The 19,885-nt window shown below is 49.3% G+C and overlaps 1 protein-coding gene and 1 long non-coding RNA gene across 4 annotated transcripts in view; one reads left to right on the top strand and one right to left on the bottom strand.

The window, feature by feature from the left end:
• Positions 1 to 2,248: 2,248 nt before the first annotated feature.
• On the bottom strand, positions 2,249 to 19,860 carry MTA2 (metastasis associated 1 family member 2). Of its 3 annotated transcripts, none has more exons than XM_081891492.1 (18): positions 19,693 to 19,860; positions 14,246 to 14,313; positions 13,671 to 13,764; positions 10,977 to 11,094; positions 10,779 to 10,842; positions 10,414 to 10,531; positions 10,198 to 10,300; positions 10,003 to 10,102; positions 8,917 to 9,105; positions 8,152 to 8,226; positions 7,882 to 7,940; positions 7,672 to 7,769; positions 6,776 to 6,915; positions 6,137 to 6,365; positions 5,956 to 6,045; positions 5,188 to 5,330; positions 4,343 to 4,491; positions 2,249 to 3,151 (listed from the first exon to the last, which is right to left on the bottom strand). In XM_081891492.1, exons 1-18 carry the CDS (start codon positions 19,718 to 19,720, stop codon positions 2,980 to 2,982), a joined length of 2,037 nt encoding a protein of 678 aa, XP_081747618.1. In that variant the 5' UTR covers positions 19,721 to 19,860; the 3' UTR covers positions 2,249 to 2,979. The 3 variants fall into 3 exon arrangements, with proteins under 3 accessions (XP_081747618.1, XP_081747619.1, XP_081747620.1); XM_081891493.1 differs by having other exon boundaries at positions 5,212 to 5,330; XM_081891494.1 differs by lacking the exon at positions 4,343 to 4,491 and having other exon boundaries at positions 5,212 to 5,330.
• LOC309358823 overlaps positions 4,498 to 19,885 on the top strand; it is a 74,412-nt gene continuing 59,024 nt past the window's right edge. The window contains exon 1 of the long non-coding RNA XR_014163643.1: positions 4,498 to 5,050. This is a non-coding gene — a long non-coding RNA (uncharacterized lncRNA). The remainder of the gene's footprint in view (positions 5,051 to 19,885) is intronic.

The following is a 19,885-nucleotide window of genomic DNA, read 5'->3' as shown; positions in this document are numbered from 1 at the left end:
GGAGCACAATGGCAGTTTCAAGCTGCACACCCACACCATGAAGGTAGCTTAGCAAAGCAGCCAAAGGCTGAGGAAGCCTCAGGCAGGCGAGGGGTTCTCTGTCCTGGGCAAGTTAAGACAGAATTCTTGGTACTACTGCCGCCGGGTCGCAAACAGGAAATTCAAGCCCTGGGAAGGCTGCAGAGGCCTTTACTCCCATTATTGCCTATACAAAGGTACCATTAACCTCCATTGCTCTACTCACTTTTGCCTCTGCTGCTGCCCACCTTTGGTATATTCCTGCCACACCAGAAGGGAATCTGGCCCTCGCTGTGAATAAACCCACTGCCATCATAGATAACTGCAGGCAGTGTCCTGAATGCCAGTTACAGTGGTACCTCGGGTTAAGTACTTAATTCATTCCGGAGGTCCATACTTAACCTGAAAACTGTTCTTAACCTGAAGCACCACTTTAGCTAATGGGGACTCCTGCTGCTGCCGCGCCGCCGGACCACAATTTCTGTTCTCATCCTGAAGCAAAGTTCTTAACCCGAGGTACTATTTCTGGGTTAGCGGAGTCTGTAACCTGAAGCGTATGTAGCCTGAAGCATATGTAACCCAAGGTACCACTGTATTGGAAACTGCAGAACTCTTGCACTTGGGTCCCACTTGTGGGCTTCCCTTTGAGGCATTGGGTTGGCCACTGTGATAACAGGATGCTGGACTAGATAGGCCATTTTGACTGATCCAGCCGTGCTCTTCTGATATTCTTACTGGCACCTACTTTTGTTTTAGCAACCTTCAATCCTCTCAGCTTTCCTAGAACTAAATCTTGCACTTAATCCTCAAAGCTCTCATTGCCCTACAAGGTTGGTTCAGTGTGAGAGAAGGGAGAAAGTATGCAAAAGCTCCTATTTCATTTTACTGTACTATAGTATGGAATACTGTATTTTATCGTATAAGAAATAAAATCAATAAAAATACAAACTAAAATTCCTAGAGCAGCTAGCACAGCTCATTACAGTTGCTACAAGAGGCGCAACAGTAACATTAGGTGGTCCACAGAGACCCTCGGCAATTTTCAAGTGGTTCGTGGGGGAAAGAAGTTTAGAAATCCCTGCTCCAGATGATGCAGGCCCCTGAAAAGGAAAGGGGCCTCAGGGTCCCAGAATGTGGTTTAGTACAAAGCCCAAACGTGTAGGTTGCCAAACTTGTGACAATTCATGAGGAATTCGGGTTACTGTGTGACCAATCACAGCCAACTCCCCCTTCATTCTGAAACTTTCAAATCCTCACTCCAGAGACCAATACAGTTATGAGTAGGAAACACGTGGGTTATGCTGTGTAAGAAAGCGGGGGCAGGAGATGGCGCAACCTCCTGGCTCTGCATGGCTTCCTGTTCCTCCAACACCGGCCCCATGCTGCGTCTCTTGATTTCCTGAAGATCTCACTCCCCCCCCTTCCATCGCTACAGCCTGTCTTCAGCAAGAAAGGTTCCCAATGTTCCTGAAAAGCCGCTGTGCATTTTATGCCTTTCGCAACCAGAACGGACGTTAGTCTACGGGCATTTCTATAATCTGAATAGTTTAATCCCAGATGAGGACTGAGATGGGAGATTAGCAGAGAGCTGTAGGGCCTGTCAGAGAAGGGATTTGCCTTAGAAGACTGTCTGGGCTAAGAGCGGAAAGGCAGTGCCGTTTCCACCATCCTCTTGCATGAGATAACTGTATTTTTTTAGGGCCCACAACAACATGGCAGGGATGAAACTGGTAAAAGTGAGTACTTATTTCCATTGAAATGAAAAGTTAAACTGAGCCTCCAAGTGCGTTTCCAGTGTTGAAGCCGGAGTCGTTACACTGGGAGGACAAGTCTCTGAAAAGCACAGGTGTTTTTTAACTGTGAACATACTGAGTCTATGAGAGCCTCCCTGATACTTTCTATCCTGTCCTCAGCAAGTACCAGTGGATAATTCAAGGACAAAAAGCTAATTCTCTCACTTTATCTGTGTGTCTTATCTAAGAAGTGAGTGAGTGTTCTCTTCCCTGCATCTGCAAAATTTAGAAGGGCCATTCCAGGTTTTCTGCCTACCAGTTCCAGAAGGGAAAAAGGAGGGGAAGGGGCATAACCTATGTACGTCCAGGCTATCCACTCTTAACACAAGGCAATAAAGTGAAACCCTTCGTCCCTGTAAGGAGCAACACACATGCACCAAGTTTCCCCCAAACAAGCTCCCTCACACGCAAAAGGAAAAAAAGAGAGGAGAGGAAGGTGTGAAGAAAACAGCATTTATTTATTTTGTTGCTATAAGAACCAGTAAGAGGTTGACTTAAAAAAACCTGACTTTTTTTTCCTCTCCAAACCATGTACAAAAAATGGGCTTGTCAAAGGCTTGAGGGGAGGGGCAAGAGTAGCCATGTTTACAGACAGCTGGGGCTGCCCCTCTTTTCCCAGATACATGGGTATTTGGGACCAGAGGGCAACTTTAAAAAAAAAGGGGGGGGGAGAGACATAGAGACAAAAAAGAAGGAAAAACAGCTGCAGGGGTGGAATGGAAGTCACTCTGAAAGGGGTTCTGTATTTCCCCAAGTCCATGCCATCCCTACAGTCTTCTCCACCCTGACCCCCAAACACACACACACACAGAAGAGGGCACAACTTGCATTTACAGTGCTGCCATGGGGAGGGGAGGGAAGTGGTCAGCTTTGTGCGCAAGTCTGAATTGTTAGGGGAGGGTAAAAAAAGGAAGGGAAAACGTGGAAATTAAAAAATACATATATATATAAAAAGGGGGGAAATGAAGGGTGTCCAGTATCCAACTTTGCGGGGGGGGGGGAGGGAAAGAGATGCCCCCCTCCCGCCTGCCCAATCCCAGCAAACGCTTGGCAACTGGAGCTCTGAAGTTCTCTCTGCCAGACAGGCCTTGGAGGCGGGAAAGGGGTGTTGGTGTCGGGTGAGATGGCTACAAGGATCCTAGAGGGGGCGCCAGAGAAGCGACAGCACTCAGTCTTCCAGGATGATGGGTTCGCTGGTGCTGGCAGGATGGGCTGGGGGTACGGGTACCAGAGGAGCTGCCACAGGCCGGAGGGGCAGCACCGACTTCACCTTGAGCGGCAGGTTGGGCCGGCGGGCAGCACGGCGCATCTCCAAGTGGCTCAGGGCCTTGCGGAGCGCCCTGGGGGAAGGAAAGCAGAAGGGGCGCAGGGCGTCAGGGGCACAAACACTGCAGAGCCTAACCAAAGAGGACAGGCCATATGTGGTGCATGCAGCGCCTCAGAAGATGATGGAAGACGCAGTGAGCAGCCTGGCAGGGCAGCGCCAGAATCAACCCCTACACCTGGCCGGCCCAGTTTTTGTGGGGCCCATAAACAATATTTTATTTCAACCCATCCCAGCACCTACTGCTGCTTGTATTTTTTAAACTCCCTTTCCCTCCAACAGCAGCTCTGGCCTGAGATTGGGATTGTCTCTAAACAGCATCAGACAGGATTTATAAAACCTTGTTGCCAGTGCCAAAGCTACACAACTTGTAGCATCTGCCATTTCTGAAAACAAAACCTTTAAAAAAAGGGGGGGAAAGATTGTGCCTTGGGCACAAACAATTATGAGGCATAGGTTGTTGCTTCTGTGACAGAAGCTGTGTGTGATGGCTAGGAGGGACATACTTCCACATGCCTGGGTTTCTGAACTTCTTTGCATCCATTTTAAAATGTAGAAGGGCCATTTTCTAGACTTTGTTGGTGCAATGGGGAACAGCAGAAGCACACACTGGGGCCTCTTGCATAGTTCCTTCTGAGCTTTTGGCACCTGACACTCTTATCTAAAATCTCCAGAATTTAATGAAAACCCAAAAATATGTAACAAACAAATCAAGTAAAATCTACATTTCTTTGCACATTAATCACACCCTGTTTGTGGCAGAAAGGTGGAGGGGAGAGAGAGAATCCACTATTGTGCAACAACCTGACTAAAATTTCCCAGGTGAATTACAGGCTGGGTTGCTACCTCTTGCCCTAGGGCCCTTGACCGTCTGGAAGAGTGGAGCATCTCTCTGTGCCCAGAGTTCTTGCAGAAAAGAGGGGTGGTTAAGTGGGTAAATGTCCCAAGGACATTATGTAGCACACAGCAATAGCTGTCAGGACTTGCGGGGAGGGAAGGGAATTCCATTTTTTATTTGTTTGCTCCTGGTAAGAAAACTGGCACAAAACTCCATATCTGAGGCAGGGGCCCTGAACAGAAGAGGCCAGTACCAACCCTGTGCCAGAGAAGGGATAAGCTAAACACCCTGCCCACTGCGCCACCCTTTCCATCGCCTTCCTGCTCACCCCAACTGCATTTTTTTGGTTTTAAATCCCTTCCCCAGTACCTGGTGTCCTTGGTAGCCACAAAAACGACTGGGTTGGGGGCGTCGGCCGGGTTCAGCTTCTGACGCTTGATGGCAGGCTGAGTGCTCGACCTCATTCCGGAAGTCATGGGCCGCCCGTTGGCCGAGAAGGGGAGCCCGCCCCCTGCCACCTGCACCCAGTCGCACATAGAGCTATCAGCGAGAGGAAACCCCAAAGGCAGTGTCCACCTCTTGCTGGCTCCCGCCCTCCCCCTCCATCCTGAGTCAGTCTCACCCTGCCCCGAAATGGGAGGGGGAGTCTTATGCCGCCTGACTGGGGGAAACTGGCTACCCATCCTCCCCACCAACTGCAGAGAGGAACTTAGAGAGAGAGAGAGGAAGAGAGAGAGAGAGAGAGAGAGAGAGATATGTAGGCCCAGAAAGAACAAAGACCCCCCCCCCCAGAAACAACATATTCCTTCTCTCCCAAAGAGAAAAAGAAAAAGGAGTTACGGGAAATTTAAGTAGCATCAGCCACAGTGAACAATAACCATTTTGCAGTTTGTTTTTAAAAAATATTATTTACCTTTCCTGCCCCTTTTAGGGTTTCAAATGTGTGGGTCTCCCCCTCCCACAAGCACACAAAATAAACTTTCAGAACTGTAAGGTGGTACCCACCCAAGCTCCACTTAGAGAAGGCTCACTGATTTCAATGGAACCAATTTGGTTGTGTTCATTCAAGTGCACTGAGTGGGGTTAACATCGGATACAATCCTTTGACACTCTCTACTATGCCTGCTGCTATTACACCCCTTCTCCCTGCCCAAGGTCTCCATAACATCGCACTCAATCACACCCAAATGCTACCACCGCCCTTCGATGCCCACCTTCCAGAGCCCAGCGGCACTCACACTCTCGTACGCCCGCTTGCCCACGATGCCAGCCAAGCCTCGGTTCGGGGTCAGCTGGTTTCTGTTGATGGGCGTCTTGGTGCCTCGGGGGGTTTTTGGTTTCAGGGGAGCCTGTGCAGCTGGAAGAACAAGAGCATTGTCTTAGGTGGGCAACTGCTGAAGAGAAACACAGGCTTTCCCCTAGTAGTCTTGCTTCCCCTTTTTTGGAGGTATGTTTTTTTATAAACATCTGATGTTTTTGGAAGGAGAAACTAGCTTGTTTGGGCCAAAGCTTCCTCTCTCCCCTATTCCAAGACACCAGACCTAAGAGCCTGGTTGCTGGATCAGGCCAATGGCCCATTTAGTCCAGCATCCTGCTTTCACAGTGGGCAACCAAATGCCCATAAGGAAGCCCACAAGCGGAGGCTGAGTACAATAGCAACTCTCCCCACTTGCAATTCCCAGCAACCTATATTCAGGGTTGTGGACTGGTCGGTGGGGGTGTAAGCAATTCCTTCTTATGTCCCATGATTTGGAATTCACAGCAAGTCAGGATTGTCTGCAAATCATGGTTTGGAGGAAATCCCAGTTAACCCCAGTCACATTTTTGCTTGATTTGAACATCACAGCAAAACCATAGAAGGGAAGGGAGAGGGGAATTCATACGTGAGAAAGGAGTGCACAAACCTGTGGCAATAACTGCGATTTGGAGATCAGGCCAACGTCAAGAGATATGAGACATAAGCCCGCCCCCTGTCTCCTTACCTAGCTCTTTGACAATGGTAGCCAGCGGAAGCCGCACCAGAGGGTGAATTTTGAGCGGCGTCTTTGCGGCCTTGGGAAGCCGGATAGAGCCTGGAGGGGAGAGCAAACAACAGGAATGAGATCCGCCAGCTCCTCTGTTGTTCCAAGCAGCCCTTCTCCACCACACACACACAAAACATACACTCTGCCTTGATGGCATTGGCGTTGATGGGTGCGTATGGACGACGGGCAGCCCGACGCGGCTGCAGGATGTCCCGGCACATGCGGCGTGCAATGCGGGTCAGCTTGGTGGTCTGCAGCAGGAAGGTCTGCCGGTTCTTGGCTAGAAGCTTGGCCCGGTTGGCGCTGGTCGTGTAGGGAGAGAGGCTCTGGGCTTCTGGCCGAGACATGTGGCCCCGGGAGTGTGGCTCCTGGAAAACGGGAGAAGGGGGCAATATGGTGAGGTCCCCGCTCAGCTTGCAAAGTGGATGCCCCCCCCAAAGTAAAGGGAATAGGAAAGAACCAGCATGTGGCAAGATGCCAGCTACGTCAATGACAACATAACAAAAAGAGGCCAGCACTGTACCACCTGCCAATGTGGTATAAAATCTAAAAAGCCAACCATTTGTTCCTGGGCAAAGCTGCTTTCATGAAGCGATAAGAACGATGTGGCCAGGAAATCCTCTGAGCAAAGTCCCCTTCACTGTTAAATTTGCTGCTGCTAGTAGCCATTACAGGTAGAACCCAGAAGAATATAGCAATTTTAGAGGCTTCGGTGAAGACAGCAAATGTTATACTTCAGGTTCAAATCAGGGACTAGCGATACTAGAGCAGGCTTTACCGTGACACTGCGGGCTGCTCCCTCGAGCTGTGTCGGGGTCTTCAGGCCCCCGTATTTCTTCCAGTAGATCCAACAGGAGGCACACAGGCGGCACTGCATGTTGGGGGGACCCCAAGCATACCACTGTGCTGACTGGGTGGCTGTGGGGCAAAAGGGAGGCAGAGCGGTCATGGACTCAGACAGGTGAAACCCTAGATCAGGGGTCTGCAACCCGCGGCTCCGGAGCTGCATGTGGCTCTTTTACACCTTTGCCGCGGCTTCAGGGCGGATACTAGCGAGGGGAGGAGGCGCATTGTGCGCCCCGACACTCCCCACTGTGGCGGGCGCTGTACTGGCTGTGACGTCGCATGGGGCGGTGCCTGCGTTAGTCACGCACCGTCCCGACGTCACCTTCCCGCCCGCCCGCTACATTGTAAGGGACATGTACGCTGGTCACTGCATTGAAAGGGGGCATGTACGCTGGTCACTGTTTTGAAGGGGAGTGAAGAACACACACACAAAAAAGGTAACTTGTTAATTTAATGTTTTTCTATGAGGAGGAGTAATTCTGAGGGGTCAAACAAAGAAATAATAAAAAAGTGACAAAAAAGTTATTTTTATAATGACGAGTTTTGCGGCTCCCAGGTTTTTTTTCTTTGGAAACGGGTCCAAGTGGCTCTTTTTGTCTTAAAGGTTGCAGACCCCTGCCCTAGATCCTCTCTCTCCCCCCCACCCCAGGTTCGGAGGCAAATAACTCAGGTGGGTGAGCCAAAACAGAGCCCACCCACACTGGGTGAAACACTGCAACGCTGTTGTCAGAGTTACCACTGATGAACAGAAACCAATTTGCACTGTGCTCGTGCCATTTCCCTGTCCTCAGATATACAATGTCGCCCCCCCCCCCCGCAGGTACTCACTGTGACAGCTCTCGCAGGTCAGCCCCTTCTGGAAGCCAGCCCCGTTCATGCCAGGCTTGGAGCCCACAGAGATGATTTGGTTTGGATTGGGTTTTGTGCTGGGTGGTGTGGAAGGGATGGGGGAAGAAGACAAATGCTGTTAAAGAGGCCAGGCTGAACTCTGGACGCATCTGTCCCTGCTGGTCCCAGAGGTGGGTGGGGAATACTCACTAGGTGGGGATGTACACCTGCTTCAGCTTGCTGTCAGCTTCTGCTGCTTTCAACCTTTTCTGTAAGGAAAAGAAGAAAGTGGGAAGGTCAAGACGTGCTGCCTTTTGCGGGGTCTCTGCCTGAGTCCCACGTTATCAAGGCCACTTGGTTGGGGGGGTCCACAGGCAGGTGCAGCCTCTGGGCAAGGAACAGGACTCTCCCACCCTGGCCACGGTCCCTTCCCCCCTCGCTGCCAAACCCCAAAAGCTCTGCAGAAATCAGTTCACCCACTTGCTGGATGTATCGGTCCGTGGTTTTCCACATGTAGTAGAACTGCACAATGCTGGCAAGGGACTTCCACGGGAGCTGCAAGAAAGACAAGACTTCAAGGGAACGCACAGTTACTGGCCCAACCCACCAGTTGGGGGGGGGGAGCCGGCATTTGACCCTGGGCAGCCCTCCAGTTGGTGGGGACGAATTACAGCTAGGGAAGCAGTTGGAATCTGGAAGAGAAGGAACTCTGCACACCAAGTTTTCAACCTTTCGGAGTCCACAGCTCCCTTGACCAACTACATTCTTTCTCCGGCTCCCCTTCAGCCTGCCTGTGGGCAGTGTAGCCCCCTCCAAGGTGGAGGCGGGGCTTGGGAACTACATTTCCTGTGAGGTGTGCTTCGTAGGTATTGCTATCCTTGCTTCTGCCACGCGTGGCCATTTCTATCAATCTTATACACGCAATCTAATCTATCTATTAAAAGGAGGTAGGAAAGGAGAAGGGAAAGAGGCTGGCGCTTCCCAAACCATCATCCAAGGTGTCTCAGGGTGCCACGGCACATCAGTACACAATACCAGTTTTACAAGCATCCCAAAGACTGAGTTCTGGGGCAAATTAGAAACTGGGTCTGTCTGCTTATCAGGAGGAGAAATTGATTATGTCCCTTTTCCAAGAGTGGGGGAGAAGACACCCTTCCCAGTTTTGGGGGAAACGGAAAGGGAGGGGGTAAAAAGTAGAGCCACAGGAGACTCTGACAATTATTTTCCATCATAGCCCCAACTCACAAAGTCCTGCCGGATGTCATTGAAATCTTTGCCATATTTCTCCAGGGCCTCCTCAAAGAGCATGGCTTCGGAAGCCGACCACTCCTCCATCTCGTCCCTGCACAGCACAGGACCTCCTTGGGGCACCAGTGTTGACATAGCCTTGGCCAGGTCGTAGCCATTCCGCTGCAATGTATCCATTGCATGGAACTGCCAAGACAGAAGGGGACAGAAGAGATAGAGAACAGGAGGCAGTTGTGCGACTTGGGATTGTGCAGCCTGCTGAATGTAGCACTGGATTCAGAACTTAAGTTTCCTCAGAATCTCAGACCCCCCACATCAGCTCAAGGAAACTTAGCTGTAATAGTTGGATGCAAAGTTTGAATTGAGAAACCATGATTTGCAATCGGCTAGCAAACCAGACCATGGTTTGTTAAGCAGATTGTGCTATAGTTTGGTGCCATGTCTGAATCAACAAATCTGAATTGTAGCCACTGCTCTGCCTCTGGAGGCCTCTGCAGACTGCTGAGCAGATTGGGGCCGGGGCCAGGGAGCAGGCAAGCAGCCTCACAACCATGGTTTGCTCCTTCTAAATAAGGAAGCTCAAAGACCAGTTGGTTCCAGTGGTAAACTATGGTTAACATATGCTTTTGTGTGGTGTTTGAATTGAGTTCCTAGTCCTTATGGTTGCAAACACAGGCTTGAAAACAATGCTAGAGGGGTGTTTGAATATGGATCCAAATGTCAGTAGAAGACTTCCTTGTCTCTCACCTGTCTTAACTGAATAAATTATACCAAGCTGTTTTGTTTTTTGTTTAAACAGACAGTTTTGTGAAAATAAGTGAATTGGGATGGTTTTAAATTAGCATTTTGCAAATCTCGGGGTTGTATCCAACAGAGCAGACCTACTGTAATTGATGGATCAAAGTTAGTAACGCCTAGTAACTTCCATGGATTGGAGTAGAACTGACAATGGATTCAACCCTTGGCTCTTCCCGACCGAGGGCTTGGGCGCTGTTTTTTTACCTATACATAATATACAGCACTGCCCCACCCGTCATGCCCCACCCACAGCTATTGCCCTTCTCTCCCTCCTTGCCCCCTCACCAGCGTGATGTCACGGGAGGCGGCAGCCGCGCTCATGTGAAGGCTGGGCTGCCGGATGGAACTGCTGCAGTCAAGGGCGCGAGCGAAGGTGCCAACAGCCCTGGCATTGAAGGAAGAAGAGGGTGGGTTAATGACCCGCAGGAGCTGGAGCTAGACTGGCAAGAGGAGCCACAACACCCCCCAGCCGGATCTCACCGAGCCACCACAAGGAACTGGTCAATCTGCCGGTCAGTAAGAGGGTTGTCAGGGTCCCACACCTTCATTTCCATCTTCTGCTGGTTTCGATTGTCTGATTCTCCTGAGGGAGTATGAGAGAGGGGTTGTCAATGATCCCACCAACCGAGGGAAGTACTTTTCTTTCTTTCTTTTTGCTCAGTGATCAAGGGTGTGTGTGTGTGTTTCCTTGCTCACCTTCCGCCAACCGCTCTGGGATCTCTGCCTGATACTTGCAGCCAACCCGGATTTCACCCTGGTCCGCTAGAAGAGTCTTCTGAACTGGGTCGAAGACCAGCGAATAGAAAAAACAATCCTGGGAGGAAAAAGGGACATGGAAAGTTAAAAGGAGGTACCCTTCAAACCCTCAGTCTCTTCAGTTCCTGGCGGTAGGAGGATGTCTTCACTCCTTCTGCAAAGCCTAAAGAGAACAGAAGTGGGGGGCTGCCTTCCCTACTATTCTGTTTGATGGAGCTGAGGGATGATACCCTCTTATCCCAAGTCCACAACACTGGGACTCTACAAGCAGCCACATACATTCCTTTTTACGCAACCTGCCTCACCTCTTTATCCAGGTACTGGCTGAGGATGTCTGTCTCGTTGAGCAGTGTAACACTGCATTTCCCCCTGCAAAGAAAAACAGAACCTGCGTCTAGCCTAGCAGCTCTCTCAACTGTGTGTGTACGGTTGTTTGATTTTTTTTATTAATAGTGTTATACAAATATAGTGATATATAACAATTGTCTCCAGCCTCTCCTCACCGTATGTGGGTAGCGGGCAGAGACTCAAACTGGCGTGAAAGGAAGAGTTCCCGGTGTTTTAGCTGGTGCCGCTGCTGTTCCGACACTGAAGGCTGTTTGGACTCTTCTTCAAATTCTCCTGTTTTGGGGTGAAAGAGGCAGAAGGTAACGGTGTTCACTTCCAGGAATTCCATCTCCCCCAGAAACTGCAAAATGTGGCTCCTTTGACTTAGCCAGCAATCATTCCAAATCAATATGGAGACTACTCAAAAGGCTAAAATCAGGTTTTTCAAAATACATAAAAACCGGATTGCTGGATCAAATCAAGGGCCCATCCAACCCAACACTCCGCTTCCAATGGCAACCAGTTAGGCATATATGGAAACTCACATGCAGTGCAGAAATGCAATGGCCCCTCTCCTGTTTCTCTCTAATGTCTGAGAGCCAGGGTGCCAATAGTTAAAACATAGTACTTGGAGAGTGTGGGTTTTAATACTTGCTTGCCACAAAGTTCACTGGGTGGCCTCTAGTTCCATCACACATTCACACCCAAAGCCTAAAATCACAGCACTGTTGTGAGTTTAAAATGGGGTTTGCCTCCCTGAACTCCCTGGAGGAAGGCTTGGATCCAATGGTGATAAATTAAATTCAAACAGGTATACTGCCTTTGAACATGGAGGCTCTATTCTTAGTATCATGCTTAGTTAATACACCTATCCTCCCTCTATGAGTCCACCAGGCTGTAGAACAAAGAGTGAAAAGAGAAGCACTTCTGCCAAGAGACCAGCTGCCTTTAGCTTTCCCACAAAGTCACCAAGCAAGGGTGATGCCATCAGGCTACCCTACATTGTTTCCATCCCAGCTGGTTGTTTTAAGTACTACAGCTTTAAGAACTGGTCCTGAGCTTTCTTTCCACCCCTTGTTAATCCCCATCCCTTGTTCCTTGTGTCTCATATCTTGCAGATAGTTACCCTGGAGGCAGAGATTGTCTTACTGACAACTGAACATCATCACAGGGCAGCTCACAACATAAAAATACAAAATGAGAACAAAAAATACATAATAAAAGAAAACAAAACTCCATTCCGACAAACAATAATAAGCTATTCTAGGAACCTTTTCTGGTTGAAGAGCAAGGTAAAAAAAAGAAAAAAGTTTGTCTAATCCTCTTTTAAAAGCCACATTGGTTGTAGTCCACCACCACATCCTATGGCAGCGGCTTCCATCGTTTAATTAATTACACATTGCGTGAAAAGCTTTCTGTCTGCCCTGAATCGACTGCCTCACTTTCATTGGGTGTTACTGAGTTCTAGTACTATGAGAAAGAGATAAATATTTTCCCTCCTCCAATTGTAACACCTATAATGACCCCCGACCCAATCGATTCCCCCCCCAAAAAAACCCCAACTATTAAAGCACCTCAGATACTCCAACCTTTTGATCATTTCCCAGCATAGATCTAGCCATGTTTACTCAGGAGTCTATTGACTCCAATTGGGCTTACTCCCAAATTAAGCAGAATTAGGATAGTAACCCAAATTTTCCCTTTTTATTAAAAAAAAGAAAAAAGAGCACTGCGCTACTCGCTGCTGTTAGAGGGTCGTCATTTCCGCTCCCCTCTCCAGCAACACAGCATGTGCCTGCATGTCAGTTTCTCTCTCTGTCTACACACACACACACACACACACACACACACACACACACACTCAGCCACCCTCCTGGAAGCAGCCAAGAAGCAGCGTCCACCAAGAGGCGCATTGTTCTCCCAACCCCCTTCTGCTTCTCAGAACTTGGCAGAGTCCCAGGGAGGGACTTGAAGGATGCTTACTCCACCCTCCCCTCCCGCCCCTGCTTTTTGACTCAGGAAACCCTCTGCAAAGGAAAGGTGGGCCTGTGGATTAGAGGCAGCCTTGAACCAGCCCTCCTCCTCCTCTGGCCTGATTGGACAGACTCAAGGTCACAGCCCCTGCTCCAAGAGGCCAGGAAGCCCTAAGCAGTCATGCAAGCTCCTCCCACCCCATCCTACTTCTGTTAACCCTTCAGCAGCTGGCGACTCAGAGAAGGCTAGGCTTTACAAGGGCCAGAGGCAGATGTCACCTCCTGGCCTTCACCACCAGGATTCAGTTCCGCAAAGAACCTAAAGGCCCCTCTCCAACGGCAGAAAAGCATAAAGGTTCCAAATCTACATGCACCTTATTCTCCTATCGGACCCCTGCCAAAGTTTTTAAAAGAGTCAATGTATTATGCAAACAGCCAGCAACTAACTGCTGTTCTGTATTTTGGATCTGTGAGCAAGCAGGTGGAGAGAAATAAAGACATCCTCCCCCAAGACAACCTGCTTAAGTCTCCACTTCTGCCAGGATAGAAAGAAGCTTCCCAGGGCTCTCAGATACAACTGCTCTGCGAAAGAGGGTAGGGCGGCCTTTCACACACTCCTTTCTTGTTTTCTCTTCCGAGGTGGATTCCCTCCTCCTCTTGCTCCAGCCTGAGGGCAACAGCTCCCTATCCACCTCTGTGCCTCTCCTCTTCCCCACAACCTCCTCCAGCACAGCCGGTGTCACCAGAGAGGCTGCCAAAGGCCCATTCCCAGACACACGGCCCACGCGCTACCCAGCCCAACAGGCCCGGTGCAACATCTCGCCCCCAGCCCAAATATACTCCGCAGCTACTGGCTCCAAAGAACATGCAAAGCACACCAGGGACCCCACTACTCACGGGCATTGCTGTCAGCTAGGCTGTTGAGGCTACTGGATATATCACGCCGTCGAAACAGGCAGACCACTTTGGCCTCCACATTGCCATTGGCCGTCTGGGGGTAGAAGCAGAGGGGCAACGCTGTTTATCAGTGGGCAGGCAACAGTGGTCTCAAGATCTTATTTATGTAAGGCATTTCTATACCACTTAATCATTAGCCAGTCTAAGTACATAAAAGTAAACACAGAGAATGAAATCTCATCATAAACCTGAACATTAACACTACCTTAAAAAATGCCCATTGGAATAAGGAAGTATTTGCCATGCACCTGAAGGGTGCCTATGTAACCTCAAGCGGAAGAAAGCTCCAGAGGCCTGAGACCACAAAACGTACGGCTTCTGAGTCATGGGGTCTACCGGGATCCTTTTCAAGTGCCTCACCACACCCAGCAGCTTCCTACTTCACCCCCCATGTTCCCCCAGCTCCCAAATATCTTGGCTTCCCTGGCTACAATAGGTCCAGCACCCCCAAGGCATGCAGCCCAGCACGCCCCCTGCCCCATCTCTCTGCCTCCCGCAACCAGTGCTGTCATTACCTTATTGAGCTCCTCAATGCGGCGGACGAGGTAGGGGTTACTAGAGGAATTCTCAAAGTAGACATAATCTGTAAGAGTAGCAAAACAAAAGGCAATGAGGGAGTGGAAGCAGCAGCAGAAGCTGGAAAGCAGGAACATATTCTCAGGAGACACTGGCTCCTGAAACAACAATGTAAGTGGATGTTTAACGTTTTTTCCTCCTAGGGTGCTCTGTGTTCTTCCAGATGTTGCTGGATTCCACCTTTCATCAGCATGGGATATGGTCAGGGATCGTAGGAACTGTAGACTGGAGGGCCAGAGGTTCCTCAACCCTGCTTTAAATGCTTCATGGATGTTATTTAAGCCAAGGCAGGTACACTTCAGGACTGTGGCTGTGTACACACCATAATTTTAAAGCACATTCTGAGAACTGCAATTTATTATGGGTGCTGGGAATTGTAGCTCCGTAAGGGATAAACTACAGCTCGCAGGATTATTATTTTTTGGGGGAGGTACGTGCTTTGAATGTGCATCAAAGGTAAATTGTGCAAGCAAGCTGTGTTTTTTTTTTTATTTACACGAGACCTTCAAAGTCCACCAATTAGAAACAGGTGCAAAGCACTGCCAGTGGAGGAGGCATTGGTAATGCTCAGCCCTGGAAGTTGTAAGAAATGACCTCCTGCAAGTCCTCTCTCATGAAAATCTGCTCCTGGTTTCTCCCCAGGCTTTACTCATTTCAGAAGTCTATTTGGGGGAAGGTGGGGAGCTTTTTTTGTTGCTGGTTTTGGTAAATAATGAAATGTCAAAGACCCTTGCTGAGTTATGCAAATCATCCAGAAATCGATCAGGAGGTCTCAATCACCTTCTGTCTGTCCCTGATTGGACCAATCCTGATAGCCCCTTTGTAAAATAGGCCAGAAGGACTATTATCCCTGTTATGCTGTACAGATAAGGGCCTGAGGCTGGGGAGATTGTTTAATACTACCTGTCAAGTTCATGGCCGAGCTGAGATTTGAACTAAAGACTTCCCCATTTACAGCCCATGCTCTTAACTCAGGTTAAGTACTTAATTTGTTCCGGAGGTCCGTTCTTAACCTGAAACTGTTCTTAACCTGAAGCACCACTTTAGCTAATGGGGCCTCCTGCTGCTGTCACACCGCCGGAACACGATTTCTGTTCTCATCCTGAAGCAAAGTTCTTAACCCGAGGTACTATTTCTGGGTTAGCGGAGTCTGTAACCTGACGTGTATGTAACCTGAGGTACCACTGTACTGCATATAGAAATACTATATCCATCAAACCCATCAAAGTGCCTTAGGAAAAATATGAAGATTTATCTAATCTAGGTCAGCCCATCCCATTTTATCCAGGACAAAGACTATTCAGTACTTCTCCCCTCTGGCCCAGCCTCAAGACTTGCCACCCTGCAGCTCAGCCCCACTCTCCACAGCACCCTCTGTCCATTCCACCAGAAGTCCCACACTCAGGGCTATGAACCTCCCACTTCTCTGCAGTTATGCTGTGTGTACCCCCATGGAATTTGACAGCAAGACGAAGAGTTCAACATAAGCATCTTTCATTTCCCACTTCTTAAAGCAAGCAGAATTTGAACCTTTAAAAAGGTGAGCCTGAAAGCGCTGGGTGGGGGGGAAAGCCTACTGAAGCTACAGAAACCAGAATTTTCTAATGGAGGTGTGGTGAAACTTTGGACTTCGTATGTTGCGGAACTACAGCTCCTATCATTTCTGGCCATTGGTCATGCATGCTGGGGCTCATAGGCATTGTAATACAGCAACATCAGGAGGACTAAAGGTTCCTCACATCTATTCTAATAGTTAGGGAAGGGACTGGGAACCTTTGGTTCTCCAATGATGCTGTTGGTCACTGAGAATTACAGTGGTAACTTGGAACTCGAATGGCTCCATTCTCAGATGTTTTGGCTCCTTGGAACTCAAAAGTTTCAAAACTCGAACAGTCTTCTGGAACGGATTACATCTGAGTTCTGAGGTACCACTGTATTGGATTTTGTAATCCAACAGTTTTTGGAGGGACACTGGTTCACCAACCCTCATGAGGGAATGAGGCTTCAGTGCCCTGCTTCTCCCCATCATTAACAGAAGCACTACATGCAAATTTCCCTGATCTGCATATTTCTTACATGCTCCAAAAGGCAGGCTGCCTCCACACAGAGTTACAGTATAGGGTTTTCTTTTTTGTTAGGTGCAAATCATACCTATCAGTGGCTAAAGCCAGGGAAAGGCTAGAAACCATTCTGTCTAAAGTGTTTCACAACTATATTTGAATCTTTATGACAATCACATAAACGCAAGCCAATATTACCACTATGGGAATGCTGAAGGTGAAAGCCATCGTGCAGAAGGCCGGCCAGCCACACAATATAAATATATATCATCCCTGATCTCCAGAGTAGCCAAGCCCCAAGCCAGGTGTGGTTGCCAGTCATATGTCTGACATGTAAGAAAAGGTTTGGTTTTGCCTGTTGCGCTTCTGCAAGGCCTATTTCCACCACTACCAATAAGTTCTTTGTTTTCCTACCAGTACTAGCCACTATAAGCAATACAGTATATGAGTGACTCAGATTCAGCCCACATTAAACAGGAGGTGGTGGAGAAATTAAGAAGCGGGGGGGGGGGGGGAGTCAGGCTTGGAGAGAGAGTCAGGTAACAATGGGAGGGCAAGCAAAGGGTGGATGGCAGCCAAAAATTTGGCTGAAGTAGTTAAGTCTTCAGAGAAGGGGCCTAGAAGAGAGGGGAATTGTCACCAGGGAGAGGGAGGATATTCCAGGCCAAGGGAGCCGCAGGGTGGTTAAAGAGATAGATAAGAGTGGGAAGAGGTGACTAAGGGGCCCAACAGCTTGTGAACAGGAGAGTAGGAGGGAATGAGGGCAGCAGGTTTTAAATGCAAGAATGAGAAGCTTGAAGGTGAAAGGAAAAGAAAGGGAGACAGTTGAACATATGCCCATCCAGCCCCTTATTATCTAATCAGACTGCAAGTAGCATGTTTCTCTCTCTCTCCTGTGTCTGTACACGCACATGAGTGTGTATATGCCATGCTATTTTTCTAGAAAAAATAGGTGCTGGAGCTGACTATGAACTTCTCCCTTGTTCTCTTAGAATGGCAATGGCACCCACCTGAGACGTGCCAGAGCTGAGCTCCAGCTGAAAAAAAGCCCTGTGGGTATGTGTCTTTCCTAGCCGGGCTACCGGAACTTTTTGAACCTGGGTCCTTCTGCAAGCAAGCTGTGCCCTGTATCATTGACCTATGGCTCTGTGAGGCTGGGAATTCTGGAGGCACTGATCATGGCAAGGGGGTGGGGATATATTGGGAAAGTGTTCTAAATTGACCAAAGATGAAAAACACTGGGCTGTTTCCAGCTAAGTTGTACTCAGAGCAAACCCAATGAAATAAATGAACCTTTGCTAGTCACTGCTATGAAATTAAATAGGTCTACTCTGAGTAGGAATAACATTGGCTACAACCCTAGTTCAGCACCACAAACCCCAAGGAGATGCCTCCTGGAAGTCTGTAAGCAAGGCACCATAGAAATGGCTCTCTCCAGTGCTTTCCCCCCATCATCTATATTGCTTCTGACTATGGAGGTTTCAGCACCTCATAGACTCTTAAAACCAACTCTCTAGCATCCTGTTCTTAACTCCACACACAAACCACTCTCCTTGCCTCCCCTGCCCCCCAGTCTGACAGGCCCAGACTTCTAACTACCCCCAGCTGAAATCCAACAAGACCCTTTGCTCAACTTCTAAGTTGTGCGGCCCCTAAGTGTATTAGGCCCTTCCCCATCTGTTTCTTCGCTCCCACTCTCTCCCAGAACCAACCACATCCTCCTCACACCTCCCTGTACAACTAACCAGATCTTGACATTTCTACCAATACTTAACACACACACAGCCAATTTCCCACCAGTCTGGTCTTGTTTCACCCGCCCACCCCAATCTTTTGGACCTCACTTCTCTACCACCACATCTGAGACTGAAAACAGCTCACCCTCTTCTCACTTGCTGCAGCCAACTGTTTAGCAGGGGAGAGAGGAAATTATCATGTTTCCCACCATACTTTAATTTTAGTGTCCCCCTTGCAAATTCTTTCACCCAAATTCCAAACTCAAACAAGGGTTGGCCAGACTCTTAAACCGCCACCTCTCCTCAAGTTAAACCTTTTTCCAAAGGCTTTGAATTCTTAAGCCTGCCCTATCCATCACATAATTAGCAGATTCCTCCAACCAACTCTTTCATGCCCCCAACTCCCCTGCCCAGCCCCATATCTTATCCCCAGGCGCCCAAACCTATTCTTTCACACTGCCCTCCAATATGCACACATCCATGTGCATTCACACAAACAAACCCTTTGGGTTTCCAATCTTTGTGCTACTACTTCAAACTAGACCTCTTAACACCTTCCTCCCTATACCTCTTTAATATTCCCCAACCTTCATTTCGCCACCCTGCTCCGCATGCACTTTTAAGTCCCACTACTACCACTATGCCTGCTACTTCTTAATTTTACCACTTCCAGTATTAGCCCCCCCCAAAAAAACCCTCCCTCCACTCAATTACCTTAAAACAAACTATTTCCAAACGTTATCCCACTATTTGGAACAAACCCTCTTGGTGCCCCCAGTATCCCATGCCTGTTTAGACCCAAGTGCCTCCATGTATTCCTCACCAACCTCAAACCACCCCAAACTATTTTATTCAACAACTCTCCTCCCTGCCCCTTAGGAACACCCTTTGCCCCACAGCACCCCAATTTAAAGTCACCCCACACACCCCCAACCTCCTTCACTAACCCCTTTTACCAAACCTCCTCCCTTCAAGTCTCCATCCCACTGCTTGGAACTACCACCCCCCTTATTCCTTTCACACACACCCAAACACCCCACATTTCTTTTGCATCCCCCTTATTTCTTCAAACCCTTTTACCCCAAAAAACTAGGTAGTTCAGCCAGCCTCCTTGCGCCTCTCAGCAACCCACCAGATCCACAACCCAGACCCCACAACTAACTTTATAAACACACATACACAAAACTCCACCATACTCCCCATGGTGGGTTTTTTTTTAAAGCCCCCCCTTTTCACATTACTGTACAAATAAACTTAAGTCCCACTTCCTGGGTCCAGCCCCCCTCCCTTTAGCCCCCCTGCCCCCCTCACCTCCTCGGTGAGACAAGGTCCCCTCCCCCAACTCCTCGATGCACCCCCCCGACACCCCCCTCCCCCACCAGCCCTCTCTCTATCTTTAACCCCTCCCTGGTGCTGAACCCCTTTAGCCCCCCTCACCTATTAATTTCCCCTTCGTTCCCTGCCTCTCCCCTCACATTCCCCCCTCCAGCCAGCAACCCCTCCTCCCCTCGTGTCTCGCCCCTCCCCCATTTTCCCCCCACAGGCAAAAAAAAAAAAGCCCTCTCCCCCCGCCCCCCTCTCCTTCCTTACCGCCCACCCGGTACATATTGGCCGCCATGACGCCTGTGGGGCGCTTCGACTCCTCCCGGCCCGGCCCGCCGCGGCCCCCTCAGGAACTCCGGGCCCGGCCGCTCTTCATCGCCTCCCGCCGCCGTTGTCGTCTCCCTCTCACGCAGCGAGCGCCGGCGCCGGCCAAGCCTCAAGTCCTTCGGGAACCTCCGGA

Source organism: Podarcis melisellensis (genome assembly GCF_964234715.1).
Source record: "Podarcis melisellensis genome assembly, chromosome: 16".
NCBI classification, from domain to species: Eukaryota; Metazoa; Chordata; class Lepidosauria; order Squamata; family Lacertidae; genus Podarcis; species Podarcis melisellensis.
This window is presented reverse-complemented; position numbering and strand designations above follow the sequence as displayed.